Below are 22278 nucleotides of genomic sequence, written 5' to 3' on the forward strand. Positions count from 1 at the left end.
AGGCACAGATGTTATTAAAACCTTTCATTTATGGAGTCAGATGAAGTAACGAGTAAATACATATGATTAATGTATTACAAATTTAACCAACCAATACTTTGCATGAGTGAGGACAGAACGCGTGAAACCTTCCCCGTGTATTGGCGAACCGGCAATTGGACCAATATAGCGGGCCTTACATGTATATATATATTAGGGGTGGCACGGTACATGAAAAAACATCCGAACCGTTCGGTTCGCTTGTCTCGGTTCGGTGCGTGTGTGCGTCGCGCGGTTCGCACAGTTCGACGCATGCGCAATGTAGCCTTGTGCCCGTGCTACTGCTAATACAATGCTAAATCATAAATCAGACAAATGTAGAATAACATTACAATGTCCAGCAATCGATTTAAATAGTACACTGGGTTTACTTAGACATTTAATGAGATCAACTCCACCAAGCTATATGTTGTTTTTTTCACGTGAATAAATAGGCTACATAGATCGACTGTTCCACGTACCGGTATGTACTTTAATGGTCCAGTGGCAGAACTTGCCAAGCGTGTCAAAGGTTCTGAGTTCTAATCTGCACTCGTATATATTTTTCTTTTTCATCAAAACCGATTATGTTTATCAGCGGTTGTATATCAAGCAGGGACAGATTTGTATGAATTTTGTTTTGTGATTTCATCGGAACGAATAGAGTAGCCTAGAGTCTCCTCAACGGACTGAAGCGCGCGTCTGAGTGAAGAATGTGCGGCCGCTGCGGTGTGTGCGCGAGCCACGAGAACACTGTATCAGCGCCACTGATCGCAACGGCAACGAGCACTTTGATCACTTGATTAAAAAAAACACATTTCAGCGCTAGATTGCTTCTTATTTAACAAACGAACGAAACGAATACTTTGCTAGTTAACTGGAAATGTTTTATTTATTTGTATTGGTACATCCGTGCTGGGACATAATATCAACCCTGGCAAAAAGTGGTGACAAATAACTGTCCGACACAGCCCACGGGAAATGAGAAGCTGCGTTTTGCAAACACACCCCATTTATGAAATAAATTAATTAATAATTAGATAATTCAGCTATATATCATATGCTGAAGTACATTTTTGGAGTGTTAAAGATTAAAAGAAAAAACAACAACAAGAACCGTACAGAACCGAAAACCGTGACCCTAAAACCGTGATACGAACCGAACCGTGGGTTTTGTGAACCGTGCCACCCCTAATATATATATACACTATTATTTTAAAATAATGCATCCTCATTGACAAAAGACATTTATAGGCTATGCTAACAACACATAAAAGCTGGCGTTAGTTTTTCATTGTTTTTTTTATGTTCATGAAGGACACAAAATTGGAAAAAGACAACATCATTTTTTATGGAATGACCCAGATATTAAGAGCACGTGAAGATGCATAAAATATTGTATTAAATTACTAAATGTTCCTTTCCTCTTATTAGAGTATTTAGCCTGTTTATACTAAATAAAAGAAATAAATAAAACCACAAATGTACAGAACAAGATAAAAATAGTTCAGTTTGGTTGAGCGGAAAGATTGAAACCCTTCACAGGGGATTTGGGTGAGAACTGATGTTTGTCTGGGTGGTCTGTGTTTCATCCAACAGGAAATATCATATCAGAACATCATTGCATTGAGTGTTGTGTAATTATGTAACAGACTCTCTCTGGGTTTGGGCGGACACAAACTCAAGCCCATTTTTAACTAACCCAAAGCTGTGGAGCTGTGAAGGAAACTCCTCTTCTAACCGAGCTCACATTCCTTCTTGGACCATTTTTCCCAAACGTGGGAGTCTATGGAGAGAGTGAGTGAGTGAGTGGAGGAGATGAGAGAAGGGGAGGAGACCAGCTAAGAAACAACACTGGACTTCAGACGAAAGTTTTCCGAAGATCTGTTGGTACGAGCACACACAAGGTAAGCTGCATTTTATTTCTTCAACAACAGCGAGTATTTCCTCTCTTAAAATGAGTACTTCCAGACTTTTTAGAGCCTGATGTTCCATGGATGTACTGGTGCATAAAGAACCTATAGATCATCACGTTTACTTTAATGCACAAGAACCCTTAAGACCTAAAAGTCACACCAAGAATATGTCATTTCAAAAGAACCCTATAAAATAGTTCATTTGATCCTGAACCTAAGAGTCAAACTATTTATGCGGGGGAGCGTGTGAGCGGAAGAGTGTGTGGCGTTCTTGAGAGTGTGTGGAGTTGCTGAGTGACTCCATCATGAAAATGACTTGACATCCAAGCAGATAAGTGAAGTTTATGGCTTTATATGGACATTGGGATTTAACTTGTATGAGTATTTCCCTTTATTTTTGATGTTTTGGGGCACTTTTGATAATACATGTCAAGAGTGTGAAAACCAGCCAAATTTAAAATGGAGGATGTCAAGAAAGCTTTGAGAGAACTGGCAAAGAAAATTGATGGAATGGCTGAAAATGTGGGCAAGATAAGCGGTTTGGTAGAGGATGTGAAGAAACTAAACAACCTACTCGCACAGAAGGATGAGAAAATTGCAGAGTTGGAGAAAAGAGTTGATGACTTGGAGCAATATACAAGAAAAGAAGATGTGGTCATCAGTGGCCTAAAAACAACACACCGCACCTACTCCAATGTCATCCGAGGGGAAAGCAGCGAAGTTGATCTAACAGAGGGAGAAAAACAGACGCTGGAGGAGCAGGTGATTAAGTTCTTCAATAGCAGGAACATCTCTATTCATAAGGAGAGTATCGCTGCTTGCTATACCCTCCCCAAAAGAAACGGACAAATGGAAAGAACCATCATTTTGAGATTTGTAAACAGAAAACAGAAAATAGAACTTTTGAAACAAGGAAAAAAGCTAAAGGACACGCAGGTGTATGTGAATGAACATCTCACGAAAAGGAATGCTGAAATAGCTAAACATGCAAGGGCACTGAAGAAACAAAGGAAAATCCATTCAACATGGACAAGGGATTGTAAAATTTGGATACGTACAAAGGCTTTATCTGGTGAGGAGATGAAGGTCCTGCTAATCCGGGACCTCAAAGACTTGGAGAAATATGGCATTGTTTAGCCAACAAGAACATTCTCTTGAGGCCCAGATCTATCTGATAGAGGTTTGTTTCGCAGATAAAGAGCCCAACTTGGTGGTGGTGAGCAGATCTACACTTGCTTGGAACAATCCTGCTACAAATTATGAAGGTTTTTTTCTCCCTTTTTGGTTGAGACTGATGGTTGACTTACTGTTTTTCCAAGTGCTTTTCTTTATGTTCCAGAGACTTATATTGAATCCACTTTCTTATTACTATATGCTTACCTGTCGAATTTTAATATTGCAACTTCTCAACTTTTTTGTTGGATTTCTCTTGGATGAATTGCTATGCAGGAACGAGATATAGACCCGGAAAGTAATTTTTTTGACCAAGTAACAAGAAATTGTTTTTATTATACTGAACATCAACTTAAGGAAAAATTCAACTTGGAGAATGGTACATCAATTGTACATTTCAATAGTAGGAGTCTATATGCAAACTTTGATAAGATTAGAGACTATTTGCAACATAATACCATGCAATTTAATATAGTCGCTATTTCTGAGAGCTGGCTCAGTCATGACAAAGGGATTCACTTTGAATTAGAAGGCTATCACTTACATTTTGTGAATAGAGTAAACAAAAGGGCTGGGGGAGTCGCAATGTTTGTGGATAGCAGGTTAAAGCATATGATTGTTGAAAGTATGACGACTGTTATTGATGATATTTGTGAGTGTATAACGGTGGAAATCGATATGGGTAAAATGAAGAATATTATCGTTAGCTGTGTTTATAGAGCACCCAACTCTGGCATTGAAAGTTTTAAAGAAGTGTTTGAGGCCATAGTTTTGAATGCCAAGCAGAAGGTTGCTTATTTTTGTGGGGATTATAATATAGATTTCTTAAATCCGAGTAAATCACCTGCAATAGAAGAGTTTATAGATGCAATGTATAGTACAGGCCTATATCCATGTATAACCAAACCGAGCAGAATTACCACCCACTCAGCAACAGTAATAGATAATATCTTTACAAATAACATGAGTAGTAATTTAGAAAGTGGATTGTTAATAAATGATATCACTGACCATCTGCCAATATTTGTATTCCATGAATGCAAACAAGATAATGTAGATACCAGCAAAATAAATATACAGAGGAGATTAAGAACAGATCAAACCCTGAATAAATTAAAAAATGACTTGTTAGCTCAAGACTGGAAGCATGTTTATGAAGTAGGGGATGTTGACTTAGCCTATAATTTATTTCTAAATACTTTTTTGACTTTGTATTATAAAAATTGTCCAACTCAGCAATCAGGGATAACATCTAAACGTCCATATAAACCCTGGGTTACAAGGGGTCTGATGAATGCCTGCAAAAAAAAGAATACTTTATATAAAGACTTTGTTAAGCATAGAACAGAAGAGAAAGAAATTAAATATAAGACATATAAAAATAAATGAACAGTTATCTTAAGAAAATGTAAAAAAGATTATTATAGTAGATTGCTGGAAACTAATAAAAACAATATAAAGGGTACGTGGAACATTTTAAATTACATTTTCAGAAGGAAAAAAACAAGTACTGGATTTCCAAATGAATTTATTGATAATGGTAAAATAATTAAAAACAGGGATGAAGTCGTGGCTGGCTTCAATGAATTTTTTCTGAACGTAGGCCCTAATCTGGTTGATGAGATAATCCCTCCACAAGAGGGCGATGTCTCACAATTTTTTGAAGAAAGAAATCCAGCAACTATTTTTTTGAGAGACACTGATAAAACCGAAGTACTTGATATTGTCAATAACTTTAAGAATAAAACATCAAGAGATTGTAATGATATTGATATGTTCTCTTACGAGAGGTCTCTCGTACTGCGTAAGATATCTTACGCTAGGGGAAAATCCTTTTTTCCGCGAGATATTGAAGCCAAAAATTATCCTTAATTTTGTAATAATGCAAAACGCGTTGCGGCAGCATGCAGACATAGGCGAGGCAGCTCGCGCGCCTATTGGCTGCTCTGCGGCAACTGCAGCAGCCTATCGAGCGAGGCCTGGCGTGACGCCAGACCCAATCAGGGCACTTCGCGCCCGCTGCGTCACGTCCCGCCGAAATGGGCGTGGTCTAGGCCTATAAATACCGCTCGCAGGCAGCTATTATCTGATTTTTCATCCTTCAAGCGAAGCACACGCATCGCTGGAGCTGGAGAAGAAGCCGCGCCGTCTGAGAGAGAGCACCTTCAGCGGGACGAGTCACTGAAGTCGCTGGCCGCGCCGCCTTCCTGCCTTCCTGCTGCGCTTTCCGGCGCTTATATCCTTTCTTATTACACTGTACTTTTGTGTGTGTGTGTCGCCGCCGCGACACACATTCTAAAAGAGCTAGCGTCTTTTTAAAGATGCCTTCCTGCGGCTCGTGCAGAGCCACACTCAGCGACGGGGACCGCCACGTGGTTTGCGTTTCCTGCCTGGGTGAGGAACATGCAGTTCTCGCGCTCACTGACGGCGGCTGCCCTCACTGCGAGCTGATGGCAATGGCGACTCTGAGGACTCGCCTAGCCTTCTTCACCGAGACTGCTCCCCCGCCCGCCACGGCGTCGCGCCGTAAAAAGCGCCGTGCCCAGCGGGCCCCGGAACCCTCCCTCAGCCGCCAAAGCTCGCCGGTTCGCCCCCGCTTGCTTCCCCGGCTTCGTCAGCCTCGCTTCCTGACGGACAGCGGCCGCCGTCTGCCGCCGCTTCCGTTGACATCGTGGATGAGGAAGCCCTGCTGGGAGAGGATGATTCCTGCTCTATCCTGGCGTCAGGCAGTGAGGATTGGGCGGGCTCTGAGGACCCCACGCCCCCTGCCCGCACGTCGTCAGGCAAGAGAGCGTCCATCGAGACGGAGCTCATGCGTGTACTCGCGCCGCGGCGAGCCTCGGCCTCGAGTGGTCTTCGCCTGAGCAGCCCGCTCACAACCGGCTGGATGGATTTTTCCTGCCTGGGGAGCGCGCTTCGCCTGCGTCCAGACCGGCGCCTTTTCTTCCTGAGTTACATGAAGAAGTCGCCAAGTCCTGGAACGCCCCCTATTCGGCTAGAGTGCGTCCTGCTGTTTCTTTGACATTCTCCGCTGTTGACGATGCCAAGAACAAAGGATACCTTTCGCTGCCGCCGGTCGAAGAGGCGATAGCGGCCCACTTATGCCCGCCCTCCGCTGGACGGCGTGCTAAGCCGGCCCTACCCTCTAAAGCTTGCCGCACGACGTCAAGCCTGCTCCGCTGCGCTTTCTCCGCCGCCGGGCAAGCTGCGTCAGCGCTGCACACCATGGCAACGCTTCAGATCTTCCAGGCCGATCTCCTCCGTAAGCTGGATGAGGAAGGACCTGACGCGATCTGCGTGCCGGACTTAAGGAGTGCCACGGACCTCGCTCTCCGTGCTACTAAGTCTGCAGCGCAAGCCATTGGACGGAATATGGCCTCTCTCACCGTGACTGAGAGACATCTTTGGCTGACGCTCTCGGAAATGGCCGAGTCTGAGCGCACCGCGTTCCTCGACGCCCCGCTTTCCGCCACAGGCCTCTTTGGATCCTCCGTCAAGGATTTCGCGGAGAGATTCGCAGAGGTACAGAAAGCGTCACAGGCTATGAAGCACTTCCTCCCGAAGCGCTCCAGCTCTGCAGCAGGCCGTGCGAAACCGTCTGCTCAGAGCTCACAGCCACAGCCACCGTCCACTGCCTCCACTTCACAGCGCCGCCAGGCCCGAAGCGCGAGACCACGCTCCCGCTCATCCGGTCGCCGCCCCGCCGTGCGTGGCCCGCGACCTAGGATTACGGTGAAGCCCGAGGCCCCGAAGTCGTCCTAGCACAGCTATGAAAACGACGGTGTTCAAGTCCCGCTGCGGCCAGACTCACACCAAAGCTATTCGCTCGTCCAGTTCCAGCAAATGTGACTGTTCCAGTGTTTTCTGCAGCCAACAAGTCGGTTCTGTCACCCGCTTGCCTGCACACAAATGCCGTTTTCACGGCTACCCAGATAAATCCCCAAAAGAGTGTATTTTCTGGTGTCCCGGCCACGGCCGATGGTGTTTCATGTGTAGTAAGAATGCCCACTGCCCAGTGCCCATCCCTACACACAAGCACAGCCTGTCACACAGGGCTCGCGCACATAAAACCGACTCAGATCGGTTGCGCTTCAAACATGGTGAATGTGCCCACTACCCAGTGCCCACTAACACCGCGTTATGCATGTCTCACGGTTTCTGTAAAAACGAAACCAACGTGCACTCGCTTCACGCAAGCGAACGATGCTTTCGGTGTGATAAATGTGCCCGCTGTCCCGCGCCCACATCCACACATAGACATGACAGTTCCCACGGGAACCGCCCAGCCCTCCCCTCGTGGTTGACCACCGCAGAGGAGTTGAGCGCGGGCAATCTGCCCGCTGTTATCAGCGCGCCCCATGCCTCAAATGTCACGAGCGCGATGCTTGTGTTGCAGCACGCCGAAGCTTCTCCATCGCTGAGCGAGCGGAGCGCGCTTCGTATTCAACCCCTAGCTATCCATGCAGACGCATGGGCAAAGCTGCCCGGGGTTTCGAAGTGGGTGCTGAACATTATAAAAAGAGGCTATTTGCTGCAGTTTCGCCGACGCCCTCGCCGCTATGTGGCGCGCGTCGAGACCACGGTAAAAACAGAAGTAGCACATTTACTTCGAGCCGAAGTGGCGAAACTATTGAGCAAAGGGGCCATAGAGCCTCTCTCTCAAGTTCAGAGCGAAGGAGGGCTATACAGCAGATACTTCCTGGTAACGAAAAAAGACGGGGGTCTCAGACCCATACTAGATCTAAGGCAACTGAACAAAGTGCTTGTGAAGCGACAGTTCAGGATGCTCACGACCAGACAAATCCTTGTGCAGATTCGCCAAGGAGATTGGTTTGTGTCAATAGATCTGAAAGACGCGTATTTTCAAATACAGATAGCGTCACGTCACAGGCGATATTTGAGATTCGCCTTCGAGGGCCAGGCATATCAGTACACAGTCCTGCCGTTCGGTTTGTCCCTGGCACCCCGTACATTTACGAAGTGCATGGATGCGGCGCTCGCACCCCTCAGAATGAGAGGCATGCGAGTGCTGAACTATTTGGACGATTGGCTGATTCTAGCGCAATCTCGCGCAGTGCTCATAGAACACACGACCATTTTACTCGATCACCTCGAGGATTTGGGTCTCAGTGTCAATTGGGCGAAGAGCTCTCTGTCACCCAGTCAGAAGATATCTTTCCTGGGCACAGAACTGGACTCACTGTCCATGATAGCGCGACTATCACCACAGCGCGCGGTAGACATTCAACGCACAGCGAACTCGTTTCGCTGCGGCGCGTCTGTCCCGCTCAAGAAATTTCAGAAGATGCTAGGTCTCATGGCCTCAGCATCGTCAGTGCTCCAGCTGGGCCTGCTCCGCATGCGCCCGCTGCAGTTTTGGCTGAAAGCGCGAGTCCCACGCAGAGCGTGGGCATCCGGTTCGCTTCGCCTCAGGGTCAATCAGAAGTGCGTCACAGCTCTGAAACCCTGGAGAGCGAACGACTGGTACCAATCAGGTGTAAGCCTGGGGACTTCCTCGAGGGTGAAAGTGGTGTCCACGGACGCGTCCACCTCGGGATGGGGAGCGCTGCTCGAGGGCAGACCGTTCTTCGGCCAGTGGTCGGAACGGGAGAAGCTCCTGCACATAAACTGCCTCGAAATGCTGGCAGTAGACAACGCGCTGACGCGTTTTTGTCCCCAAATAAAAGGACGCCACGTCTTGGTCCGTTCGGACAACATGTCTGTGGTGTCCTACATAAATCGCCAGGGCGTCCAAGAACCTGTACAGGCTGGCAGAACGCCTCCTGGTATGGGCTCAGTGCAACCTGCGCTCGCTCAGAGCAGCGCACGTGCCAGGGCTCCTGAATATAGGACCGGACAGACTGTCCAGGAACAATGTTCCGGCAGGCGAGTGGTCTCTACACCCACAGACAGTCCAACTGCTGTGGAAGAAATTCGGCAGAGCGGAAGTAGACCTGTTTGCGTCTCAAGAAAACGCTCACTGTCAGGAATTTTTCTCCAAGAGCAGGAGCGCGCTGGCCCATGTGTGGCCCCGCCGCCCGCTCTATGCTTTTCCCCCCCGTCTCTCTCCTGCCTCAGGTGATAGAACGGATCAGGGAAGAAGGATGCTCAGTACTGCTGGTGGCACCGTTCTGGAAAAACCAACCTTGGTTCCCAGTCGTGATGCAGTTAGCAAGTACTGCCCCGTGGCCAGTACCAGTGAGGAGAGACCTCCTCTCACAGGCCCACGGCTCGATCTGGCATCCTCACCCGGAACTATGGTCCCTTCATGTCTGGGCCATCAACGGGTACATGTTGGACTCCCTAAAGGAGTATTAAACACGATCACGCAGGCTAGAGCTCCGTCTACGAGACGACTCTATTCCTCGAAATGGTCAGTGTTTTCGGGCTGGTGCACAGCCCGTGGTGTGTCACCCACAGACTGTGGTGTGACGGAGGTGCTTTCCTTCCTACAAGAGCTGTTGGATGAGGGCAGGGCCCCCTCCACGCTCAAAGTTTATGTGGCGGCTATAGCAGCGTTCTCAGAAACAACGCTTGGTCAGTCAATAGGAAGGAACGATTTAGTCATCCGCTTCCTTAGAGGGGCTAAGAGACTGAATCCTCCCAGACCTCCCTCAGTCCCCGTATGGGACCTTTCTACGGTTCTGGAAGCCATGAAAGGTGCGCCATTTGAGCCTTTACAGTCAATCGATTTGAAACACCTGTCTTTCAAGACGGTGTATTTGTTGGCTCTCGCTTCAGTGAAGCGCATAGGGGATCTACACGCGCTCTCTGTGAGCGCGGCGTGCATGGAGTTTGGGCCTAATGACTCAAAAGTTATACTCAAACCTAAGCACGGTTATGTTCCAAAATCCCTCAACACACCGTTTAGGGCGCAGGTTATCTCCCTGTCAGCCCTACCGGTCCCTGATGAGGAAAGAGACGCGAGCCTCCTTTGCCCAGTCAGGGCATTACGAGCTTATGTGTCTCGCTCGTCTGGTTTCAGACAGACGGAGCAGCTCTTTGTTTCGTTTAGCGGACGTTCTAAGGGACTAGCCTCGTCGAAACAGAGCCTATCCAGATGGATAGTTGATGCTATAGCGCTGGCATACGCCTCCAAGGGCATGCAGTGCCCGTTGGGTGTCAGAGCGCACTCCACGAGAGGCATGGCCTCTTCGTGGGCCTGGTCAAGTGGGATTGCCTTGCAAGATATTTGTATGGCGGCAGGCTGGGCCTCCCCGTCTACATTTATAAGGTTTTATAACCTAGAGGTTCCCGCCCTGCAGGCCAGGCTGCTGTCGGTCTAAGTTTACCAGTATTGTCTGACCTGATGCGATCAGCTCAGAATGCTGCGTCTACTGAGCACAGCTCAATGTTCGACAGTAAAAAGTAGCAGCACGAGATGTGCCTGGGCAAACTGTGTAAGACCCACATTCCCCCATCAGTTCAGGCCGTACCCCGCCCTGTCTGTATGATGAAATTCGCGGCTCAGCGACGCTGCCATATGTGGAAGAGTGCGGCTGCGCCCCTCCCTCTTCCCGGACTCCCTGTGAGTTCCCTGAGTGATTGTGCACTATATGTACCCCGGGCTTTCGCCCTTGGGTCTTTGGTGTCAGATCTCAGCATGCACGGCGTTTTGCATTGGGTCCCCTAGCGTAAGATATCTTACGCAGTACGAGAGACCTCTCGTAAGAGAACGTACTCGGTTACTAACGTAACCTCGGTTCTCTCTAGAAGAGGGAACGAGTACTGCGTATCTTGCCGTGCATGCACACGCTCTGGTTGCTTCGATGATGAAAAACCAGATAATAGCTGCCTGCGAGCGGTATTTATAGGCCTAGACCACGCCCATTTCGGCGGGACGTGACGCAGCGGGCGCAAAGTGCCCTGATTGGGTCTGGCGTCACGCCAGGCCTCGCTCGATAGGCTGCTGCAGTTGCCGCAGAGCAGCCAATAGGCGCGCGAGCTGCCTCGCCTATGTCTGCATGCTGCCGCAACGCGTTTTGCATTATTACAAAATTAAGGATAATTTTTGGCTTCAATATCTCGCGGAAAAAGGATTTTCCCCTAGCGCAAGATATCTTACGCAGTACTCGTTCCCTCTTCTAGAGAGAACCGAGGTTACGTTAGTAACCGAGTACGTTTTTAATTAAACAATAAAATTAAATTAAACTTTAATTAAACTTTAATTGTAGCAATAGTAGATCCCATAGTATATATTTCCAATCTCTCTCTGAAATTGGGTTCTTTTCCCACAAAGATGAAAACAGCTAAAGTCGTTCCTATCTTTAAAGCTGGTGAACAGAATCTTTACACTAACTATAGGCCAATTTGATTGCTTCCCCAATTTTCAAAAATTCTGGAGAAGATATTTTCCATCAGATTGGACAGTTTTATTGATAAATATGGGATCTTAACTGATAGTCAATATGGTTTTAGATCAAATCGTTCTACATCTTTGGCTCTAATTGACCTGGTGGAAGAATTAACAACTAGTATTGATGACAAGAAGTTTGCTATAGGTGTATTTATTGACCTTAAAAAGGCCTTTGATACAATAGATCATCACATTTTGTTTCGAAAATTGGAAATGTATGGAATTAGGGGAATAGGGCTAAATTGGATAAAAAGCTATTTAGAACATAGACAACAATTTGTGAGGATGGGAGAGGAAAAGTCAAAGCTCCAAAATATAATATATGGTGTACCACAAGGTTCAATACTAGGACCAAAATTCTTTATATTATACATAAATGATATTGTTAAAACTTCTGACTTGTTGAAATTTGTAATCTATGCAGATGACACAAATATATTTTGTGAAGGAGAGAATCTCCAACATCTGTTGAAGATTGTCTCTGAAGAGTTGGTTAAGCTTAAATTATGGTTTGATTTAAACAAATTATCTCTTAATATAAAGAAAACTAAATTTATGATTTTTGGGAAACGTAGAATTCCTGAAGATTTAACTATTGAAGTACTGTGTGATAACACCAGATTAGAAAGAGTTTATGAAAACTCCTTTCTGGGAGTAATAATTGATCATAAGCTCAGCTGGAAACCACAAGTCAATTGCATTAGTTCTAAATTGGCAAAGATCACTGGTATACTTTGTAAAGTGAGACACATATTGAACCAGGAAACAATGTATATTTTGTACTGCGCGCTTTTTCTTCCTTATTTGTCCTATTGTACAGAGGTGTGGGGCAATACCTATAAAACCACCCTAAAGACGATATGCACTATGCAGAAAAAGGCAATGAGAATAGTTTGCAATGTTGGCTATCATGTACATACAAATGATTTATTTTTAAAATTACAAACATTAAAATTTAAAGATATAGTGGATCTTAAGACCACTCAAATTATGTACAAATCTAAGAACAAAGTACTCCCTAATAATATTCAAAAATGGTTTAAGGAAAGAGATAGTAGATATAATTTAAGAAGGAGAGGAAATCTCTCTCAATCAATGGCACGTACTACACTTAAAAGCATGTGCATATCTGTCAACGGGGTGAGGCTGTGGAATAATTTACCTGTAACAATTAAGGAAAGTAAACATATTGTGCAATTCAAAAGAAGGTTTAAAATGTCTATATTAGAAAAGTATATAAATTAAGGTGGACATGGGACAAATGTCTCATTTCCTCTTCAAGAGGTTGATTTTAATTACCATACAGTCTGTTTTTTGCCATTTTGCATATATTTAAATTATTGTTATTATTATTATTTTTTTTATATTATATTGTGTGATTTATTTTCAGATAAATGTACTGCAAATGATTAAGTTTTTTCTCAATAAGGATAAATTATGATATCTTGCAAGAGTAAATAGTAGCCGTTTCAAAGCTAGATGTGTAAAAGGGGAAGGCAAATATAAGTTAGCTTCTTCCTTCTCCTTTTTTTTTTTTTTTGAACATGCTGAGACTTTTAATTTTATTATTTTCTGTTAAAATATGTTTTGTTACTAATGATCATGTTCTGAAGAAGAAAAGGAAAAAGAAGAATAAAATTATTCATTCATTCATTCATTCATTCATGTTCTCCGAGACATTCTTCTGTTTGTTTGTTCATATAGAACAATCCAGAAAAATCTTAGATGTGGAAAAGATTATGTAATCAAAATGTGTCTGTTCTGTTCTGTGTGAGGTGTTTCTGTAGCTTTTATGATTGGTAATTACAGCTCTATAATTTAAAGAACATCTTAGTAAAGTCTTGCATGGCAGAGAGAGCGACTAAAGAGCAAGAACTGTCCGAATCTGTTCCAGGAACGCGTAACGAGAAGCAACTGTCCGGCTCCATCTCCTTGCAGCAGCAGTAGGATTCACCCGTGTCAACATCTCACGCACCCTGGACCGAGTAACAAGCACACCCTGTGTGCGCAACAGGGCTCTTATCATCTGAAACAGATTTTTGAAAGGTTTCTAAATTGACACGAGATTCACAAAACAATGGCACACAAATGTGAATTAAATACAGCCTAAAGATAAAGACCACCAATTACCTCATTTCCAGAATTAGGATATTGGCTCTGAAGTTGCCTCACATGTTGTTCTAGTTCACCATCATCTATTGCAGACAGCATACTTCTAACAGGTATACCCATCAACTTTGACTTCTTGTACAGAAATGATGAGGAGCATCCCAGTATTTCAGCAGTTTTTGCAATTGTATGGCCTTGCTTCAGCAGAAATTCAATGTGTTCTCTGGTAACATCAATGGCTGGTCTGCCTTTTCTCCCTACAAAAAGAAAAAGTAATTTTTTTGTAATTTATATCAGCATACCAATTCTTATACATGCACTGAAATTGCATATAGTTAATAATAATAAACAGAGCAATTCCTAGACGGTCCTCACCCCATCGGTGCTCTGGCCCTATATGAATAGACCAGTAGGCTACACTGGAAATGGAGAGACTTGTGGAATTGCAAAAATATAGTATTTATTGCCGTGACCAGTGGACATAACAGTGGTGTAAGACCAATACATTAATGACTGCATAAATAAGCACATGGCTACATAGCCTACAGTAAATCAATAAATATAAAGAATTGTTGCTAAACATAATTCATTTGTGTGAGGATATATATTTTGTTTTAACATGATGCAACTGGAACAGGCTTTTTATTTCTTAGTTACTAGCCTTCCAGTTAGGTAAAAGATCGTTTCATGGTTTGTGTTTTTGCCGGGAGTCTGCTAGCTGTTTACCTTGTCATTCCAAGTTCAAGTTCAAGTTCAAGTCAACTTTATTGTCAATCAAACCATGCAACAGAACATTACGCAGCAGACTGAAATTGCGTTTCTCCCATACTCCAATGTGCAATATTAAAACAAGATTTGACACATACTAAGCATAAACTAAACATACGGCTAAACATAGGACACCACTAAACAAGTGCAAATAGATATTCAACAGAATAGACAGATCAACATAACATATGGCCTACAGTGAGCTTACAGTTACCAGACTATCACAGAGTTTCAGAATATAGTCAGGTTAAGGTATTTTACTATAGTGCAATATAAGGTGCAATATGGCAAAGTGCAAGTAGCAGCATGGAGATAAATAAGTTTTGTAAACTTGTTACGTTCTTGTGCAAGGGAATATTGGCATATGTGCATATGATTATTTGCAAACATTGAGTATGCCTTTTCCACAGTCTCACAGGTCTTTATGTGTGTGGGTTGTGGGGGGAGGGGGGAGGGTGGTGTTATAATCCAGTTTTCATGAGTGAGTTGAGCAGTCTGTCTGATGGCTTGTGGAAAAAAGCTATAGCTGAATCTGGTAGTCCTGCAACGCATACTGCTGTAGCGCTTGCCAGATGGTAGGAGGGTGAACAGTTTGTGTGTGGGGTGGGTGGGGTCTTTGATGATGTTGGTGGCTCTTTTGTGGCAGCGGGATGGGTATATGTCCTGGATGGATGGTTCCGGAAGTAAACAAAGCTAGGTGACTGCCTGCAAAATGGTTTTACTGTTTTCCTACACTATTTGAGTATCGTAAGGACCCAACGGACGTTCTGGAGCTCTTGTAATGAGCTCTTGAAAAACTGAGTGTTTTGAGTATCATATTTCATAAATCAGGTATGAATGTATATTTCATTGATCAGGTTTTTATAGCTCATATATGCAATTTAATGATAATTGACAGATTAAAAGCCACCAAAATCCTGTTGTGTCATATTTGTCATTTACATTAACATGAAAAATGTAAGTAAATGAATAAATAAATAAATAATAATAATGTATATATGTATACATTAATTATGTATAATAATGAATGTATACTTTATCTATGCAAACATAAAAATAAATTATAACGCCAGACCATCGATGTAAATGTCTGTTGAGAGAGCCAGTCATAGGAAATTAACTCACTTCTTCTTTGATTATGGCGGGGAGTGGAAATTACGTTTTTATGGATATCTAAAATAGAGCAAGGTCATGCACAATAATTTGCACTAGTCATAATGACGTTTGAGATATCTTTAACTTTCATTCTGCCTAGTCAAAACTGAATTACAGATATCTCTATCTGTCGTTTCGACTAGTCACAATTACGTTACAGATAGGCCTATCTTGAATGACAATTCCAACTATCCAAAATGTAATTACGACTAGTCAGAAAGATGTTGTTGTACAATGTTAATTCCGGATAGTTTAAATGTTAAAAGGGCTTCCCATACATCTCTCTGATTTAGTTTAAAATATCTGAATTTCTTTTCTTAAGATGACTGAAAGTCTTACAGGTTTGGAACTATATGAGGGCGAGTAAATTATTACATTTATTTTTTTCCAAAAAAGCAGCAGCTGTGGCGTCACAGGCAGCGCGAGATCCCTATGATGTCACTGAGTTGTTCAGGTCAGCAGCGATTATCAGTATCAGTCAAATAGAGTCTACACAGCTCGTTGAGATTCAGAATCTGACAGAATACGGTGTCATTTAATATACAATATAAATTGAGTTACTTTGACGGAATCTTCAGTTCAGGTGATCATAACAGTAGTTCAGTAGAATCACTAGCGGACGAAGAGAACAAACGCAGTCTACAACTGTAAACAACAGGCAGAGACAGTGTCAATGTGATATCATATCATGTCTCCAAACTGCCCACTGGACCTGAGAGTCCCTTTGGAGGACCACCCAACAGGTACTGAGTTAATATACATCATTCAGAACTAACACATACATACTTAAGTAAGGCCGGGGTAATGTATGGCGACTGGCGAGGCGGTTGTTATAGCGCCTGAATCAGCCTGAAGGGGCTGTTATTTTGCTATAACAACCGCCTCACTATACACTATAATTGTATTGATAGGATTTTGCTGGAAATTACCATTTGAACTCACCATTAAAAGTCTCACCTCCGAGGCATCCTAATCTACATTTCATTCCCTCATCCCTCACCCCCTCTCTCTCATACTCAGATCACCTGAATTCACCCAAGAAAATATATAGTTTAATGTGAATGATTATCATCGAGTATTATACATATTTAGTATCATTTGAAATGTCATAAGTGCGACTGGTACAAATGCCTAATTTCCAAATAAGTAAAACAAAAGGTAATAAGGTTTTTAAGAATTTAGGGATTACTGGCACATAAGAAAGGTGGTCTCCTGGCAAATGGTCTCCTACCCCCAAAAAGTGTAACCTCTGAATGCAAATTTCCATTGTTAGCACATGTTTCCATGTGAAAGAGGTTCTGTCTATATAATGGAATGTAGCAAAGGGTTCGGGGCCTTTCTGTACTTCAGATTAGCCTGAAGAGTAAGACTCTCAGCTTCATGTATAACGTTGGGTTTGCATCTCTTCTCTTTAATCCAGAGCATTTTATGTTTTGTATCGATTATCTTTGAATTGATTATGAAATTGGCATGATACATTTACCTGACATAATAAATTGTTACATTTGATTATTCTGACTGACTTTGACATTATTTTCATTAAAGAGTTAAAAGGAATAGTCAAACATTCGCTCACATTTAATGATGCACAGATATCATTAAAACCTTTTCATTTATTGAGTCAGATGAAATAACGAGAAAATACAAATGAGAAAATGTATTGCATTTAATAAAAAAATACTTTGCCTCGAGAAAAGACAGTAACACGAAGAGACCTTCCGCGCTGGTCGGATGCCGGACTTTGGGCCGACCGAGCGCGAGCCTACAGTTACAATCGCAAAATATCCTTTAATCTGCCAGGAAAAACTGTGACTCAAACTGTGACACAACAAAGAAATGTCCATATGGAAATAGCTCTAAGATAATACAAGTCAGGACTTTAAAGTCATGTTCAGTTAAATAGACAAAATTATGCTGTCCTTAAACATTTTTTAAAGATTTTTTGCATCTGCACAAATTTGTTAGATCGGAAATCCCAACATGGCGGCCATATGCAACTAGCCCATTTCTCTAGTGTTCTTGGAACATGAACTAGTGAATCATTGAGCTGTAATCTGTGCTAATAAAACAGACGTTTCTAATCAATATTTGTTGTTTGCAGAAAAACAGGCAAAAGGGAAGAACATGTTCAAGAGAGGATGGAAGGCTCTGAAACAGTCCTTCCAAACCAAAACCAAAGTGCATCCTTTTGTGGCTGAGCAGGAATCACAGGTTTATCCAGACACAGATGGTGAGTCTCCAGTTATAACCACCCTGATTCATGGCCATTTCAGCCTGATGTTTCTGGTGTTAGTCTTCATTTTTCCTTCTCTACTCCTGTTGACTCCTCAAATATGCAGTAAAAAAAAAATTAAACACACAAAAAAACATATTTATGTAGTAAAGTCTGATATTTGAGAAACATCACTAACTTGGTCAGTTTTTTTAAAAACATTTTTACTAAACTGTACTGTAAATGTTTCTTATGGTGTGACATAACAAAAAACTAAGAACATTTTCAATAAATACGAGACAGGCTTTGTTGTCATCCTTTCAAAACTGCTGAAAATCACACCATTTTAAAATGAGTGAAGATTGAAATCAAAAGATTGAAGTCTTTTAAGATTATTTAAATGGATATTTATATTTCTATTATTTCTGTGCTATATTTTATTTTTAAAATTTGCGATATTTACATATTTGTATATTTATAGTAGTCTCTCTGCACTGGTGTCTGCACAAACTCGCTAGATCGGAAATCTAAATGGCGGCCATATGCAACTAGCCCATTTCTCTAGTGTTCTTGGAACATGAACTAGTGAATCATTGAGCTGTAATCTGTGCTAATAAAACAGACGTTTCTAATCAATATTTGTTGTTTGCAGAAAAACAGGCAAAAGGGAAGAACATGTTCAAGAGAGGATGGAAGGCTCTGAAACAGTCCTTCCAAACCAAAACCAAAGTGCATCCTTTTGTGGCTGAGCAGGAATCACAGGTTCATCCAGACACAGATGGTGAGTCTCCAGTTATAACCACCCTGATTCATGGCCATTTCAGCCTGATGTTTCTGGTGTTAGTCTTCATTTTTCCTTCTCTACTCCTGTTGGCTCCTCAAATATGCAGTAAACACACAAAAAATTAAACACAACAAAACATATTTATGTAGTAAAGTCTGATATTTGAGAAACATCACTAACTTGGTCAATAAAAAAAAAAAAAAATGTTTTACTAAACTGTACTGTAAGTGTTTCTTATGGTGTGACATAACAAAAAACTAAGAAAATGTCCAATAAATACGAGACAAGCTTTGTGGTCATCCTTTCAAAACTACTGAAAATCACACCATTTTAAGATGAGTGATGATTATATGTCCCTTATTGCAATACTCAACTGTTCTTTAAGATATTTTGAGCTAAATACACATCTTCTTTTATGCCAGGTCCCTCCAAGATGGAGCAAACGCCGGACACAAATCCTGTGGATCATGACATGATGATGTGCCTGCCAGGACAGGTCTGTGAAGATCTGTGTGTGCCAGGTCCATCCAAGATTAAGAAAACACAGCATGCAGATCCTGTCGCTCCTAAACTGCCGCCTGTGCCAGAGCCCTCCAGTTGTGATCTGGATGACAGTGAGTCATTATTACCTTTGTTTCATGATACTAGTGCAAAATGCCCATGCAAAATCAGTTTTTGTGTGTGTTTTTAGTAATTGTTGGTTTGGTGCCCGTGAAAGAGACTGTGAACGCATTGAATTCAGGGAGCAGGCTAGGTTACTACAAATGATGGCCGTGAATAAAATATAATATTCAGAAGTAAACAGTGTAGCTGACATATCAGAATGTTTATTTTTAAACCACAACCTTCTTGGGGCTTCTTTGACCGATATATTTACCGATATCTTTAGCATTTCTAATCAACAACGTCAAACTTGGCACTGCACTTACTCGTGCCCGTAGCGAAACACCTGTCAAGTTTGAAATCCATCGGACTAACGGTTCGAGAGATATGCGAATAACAGACACAGACAGACACACAGACAGACAGACGTTTCTGTAATTTATAGGTAGACTAGTGCAAAATGCCCGTGCAAAAGTTTTTGTGTGCAAAATCAGTTTTTGTGTGTGTTTTTAGTAATTGTTGGTTTGGTGTGTTTGAGTGCTCATTGTTACAATTGCACAGCAAAAGTTCAGTGACATTTTTATTTGTGCATGGTTGAAAGCAAATACTGATACTGACATAATGACATACAATAAATGTGGAACATTGAACTACACGATTCAGGGAGCAGGCTACACAGGGAACTCCAAGCTACTTAAGCTCCACTGCTTTCTTCGACCCTCTCTGTGAGGGTCAAAAGCCAGAGTGGCTAGAGCGGCAAAAGCCAGTGTGTGCTTCTTTTACTGATATATATTTACCCATATTTTTTGCATTTCTAATCCAAACAATGTCAAACTTGGCACTGCACTTTACTCATGCCCGTAGCGAGACACCTGTCAAGTTTGAAATCCATAGGAATAACGGTTCGAGAGATATGCGAATAAAACACACACACACACACACACACACACACACACACACACACACACACACACACACACACACACACAGAAAGACGTTCCCGTAATTTATAAATAGATATAATATACAGAAGTAAACGGCGCAGGTGCAAAATCAGTTCCCTTTCAAGGGAACTCCCGTTGCGTCGAGAAATGACGCTATGGGGAACGCTTTGCGTGATGACGTCTTGAAGCACATGTAAAATCAGTCCAATGGTGTGGCGGAACGTCAGAGGCGGGTGACGTCACGTACCAGGAAACTATAAAAGCCGGCCCAAAACAGAAAACGAAAGCTTTCTGAGTCTTCAGTTGCGCTCTGTGTTGAAATCTGTCCTTGTTATTTGGTGTTGTCTGTCTTTATATATATATATATTGATTCAGTCATGGCGAGCAAGCAGCAGTATCGAGTGTGTGTCCATCCCTGCCCGCGTTATATAACGGGAGGTGACACACACACTCTTTGTGTTGTTTGTTTGGGAGAGGAGCATGCCCAGTCAGCACTCGAGGGTGGTGACTGTGAGCATTGCGGTGCGCTTCCATTGCGTACGCTCCGATCCCGTTTGGCTCGGTTCAATCCCGACCACGTTCCCCAGGGCTCGGGTCCCGCCGCGGCTGAGGCTCGGCGGCGATCTCAGACCTGGGGTTCACAAATGGATTTATCAGTGGATGTTGAGACGGGCTCTGCCTTATCTCAACATCCTTCTGATAGATCCAGTGCCTCTCATCAGGGTGTGGAAGCACGCGCTGCGGTTTCTTCCCCCCCGATGGAGGCACCAATACTGCAATTGTCCAGCTCTGAGGAGTTGGACGTTGTTAGTGTTGAAGCTGAGTCTGAGGATTCGCCACCTCAGTCTCACGCTTTTGAGGAACTGCTCGATGTTGTCACGAGAGCAGTTCACAGATTATCTATTGAGTGGCCAGAGGATAGGCAGGACGTTCGTTCGAAAAGTAAGCTCGACGAACGCTTCCTGCCATCTCGTACTCAGCCTCAGCGAAGAAGCCTTCCGTTTTTCCCCGATCTCCACACCGAGGTGTCGAGATCGTGGGGAAAACCGGTTTCATACAGAGTGTATGCACCACAAACATCCCACTATTCTTCTATTCAGAATTATAAAGTTTATGGTTATGGGGAAATGCCGAAGGTGGAGGAGACGCTTGCGAGCTATCTCTCTCCAGCAACGGCATCTTCCCTGAAAGCTCCTTCACTTCCCTCTAAGCCAGTAAAATATACTTCATCTCTGGTTCATAAATCGTATGCAGCCGCTGGTCAAGCTGCAGCGTGTCTGCATACGATGTCCATTATGCAAGCCTATCAGGCAGAATTATTGGGGGATTTAGAGGAGGGCGGGGGAATTGGTCCTGACACAGTGGCTGAACTACGCAGAGCCACAGATCTGTCTCTCAGGGCCACCAAGGAGACCGCTAAATCAATCGGGCGGTCTATGGCAGCCCTGGTGGCCACTGAGAGGCATCTGTGGCTCAATTTGAGCGATATAAAAGAGAAAGAAAAGCACGTTCTCTTAGATGCTCCGGTTTCCACTGTTGGTTTGTTTGGTGATGCAGTAAACAGTGCGGTAGCTAAATCTCAGGAAGCTGCTAAACAGGCAGCTGCATTACAAAAACTTCTCCCCCGCCGTTCTTTCTTTGAGGCTGCTGAGCGGGAGCAGCCTCACTCCTCTAAAAAGAGCGCTGAACATCGTGCCACTCAAAAACAGAGTGTGTCCTCTCGTGCTCCCCCACAAAAATCTCGGGGACACGGAGGGCGCTCTCAAACCCAGCAGTCTTCGAGGGGTAAAATGGATCTGCGGACCGTTATTACCGCCAAGAAGGCTGCTGGGAAAAAGTCCTGATGTCTGAGGGCTCAGGACAAATGAGGGTAGTCCCCCCGAAGCAGAGCGGTTAACACCTCTTTTCACGGTGCCCGTCTCTCTTCGGTGCCCTCAGGGGACCGTTCTGCCAACCCTGCCACCTCTGGTGTTACAGGGCGCAGCGGTCTCCGGCGAGCACATATCTCAAGGTCCACCCGGAAATGTAGTGGCCTCGGGATGCCCGCCCCCTCTGAGGAGGGTGCTAGAGCAGTCTGTTTGGTCGTTCCCTGCCGGTGCGCCGTTACAGGGCGACGAACTGACTACTCAACAGCAGGAGAAAAATACGGTGCCGTCTCTCTTCGGTGCCCTCAGGGGACCGTTCTGCCAACCCTGCCACCTCTGGTGTTACAGGGCGCAGCGGTCTCCGGCGAGCACATA

General features: G+C 43.7%; 1 protein-coding gene across 1 annotated transcript in view; it reads left to right on the forward strand.

Moving 5' to 3' along the window:
* The first annotated feature begins 1862 nt into the window (after nucleotides 1–1862).
* The window catches only part of LOC309473910 (uncharacterized protein), a 59298-nt gene continuing 38882 nt past the window's right edge, over nucleotides 1863–22278 (forward strand). The window contains exons 1-4 of the mRNA XM_082136171.1: nucleotides 1863–1925; nucleotides 17597–17725; nucleotides 18360–18488; nucleotides 18914–19105. Coding sequence (XP_081992297.1) covers nucleotides 17620–17725; nucleotides 18360–18488; nucleotides 18914–19105 — 427 coding nt within the window. The 5' untranslated portion in view covers nucleotides 1863–1925; nucleotides 17597–17619. The remainder of the gene's footprint in view (nucleotides 1926–17596; nucleotides 17726–18359; nucleotides 18489–18913; nucleotides 19106–22278) is intronic.

Source organism: Leuciscus leuciscus, assembly GCF_965113295.1.
Source record: "Leuciscus leuciscus genome assembly, chromosome: 14".
In the NCBI taxonomy this organism is placed as follows: domain Eukaryota; kingdom Metazoa; phylum Chordata; class Actinopteri; order Cypriniformes; family Leuciscidae; genus Leuciscus; species Leuciscus leuciscus.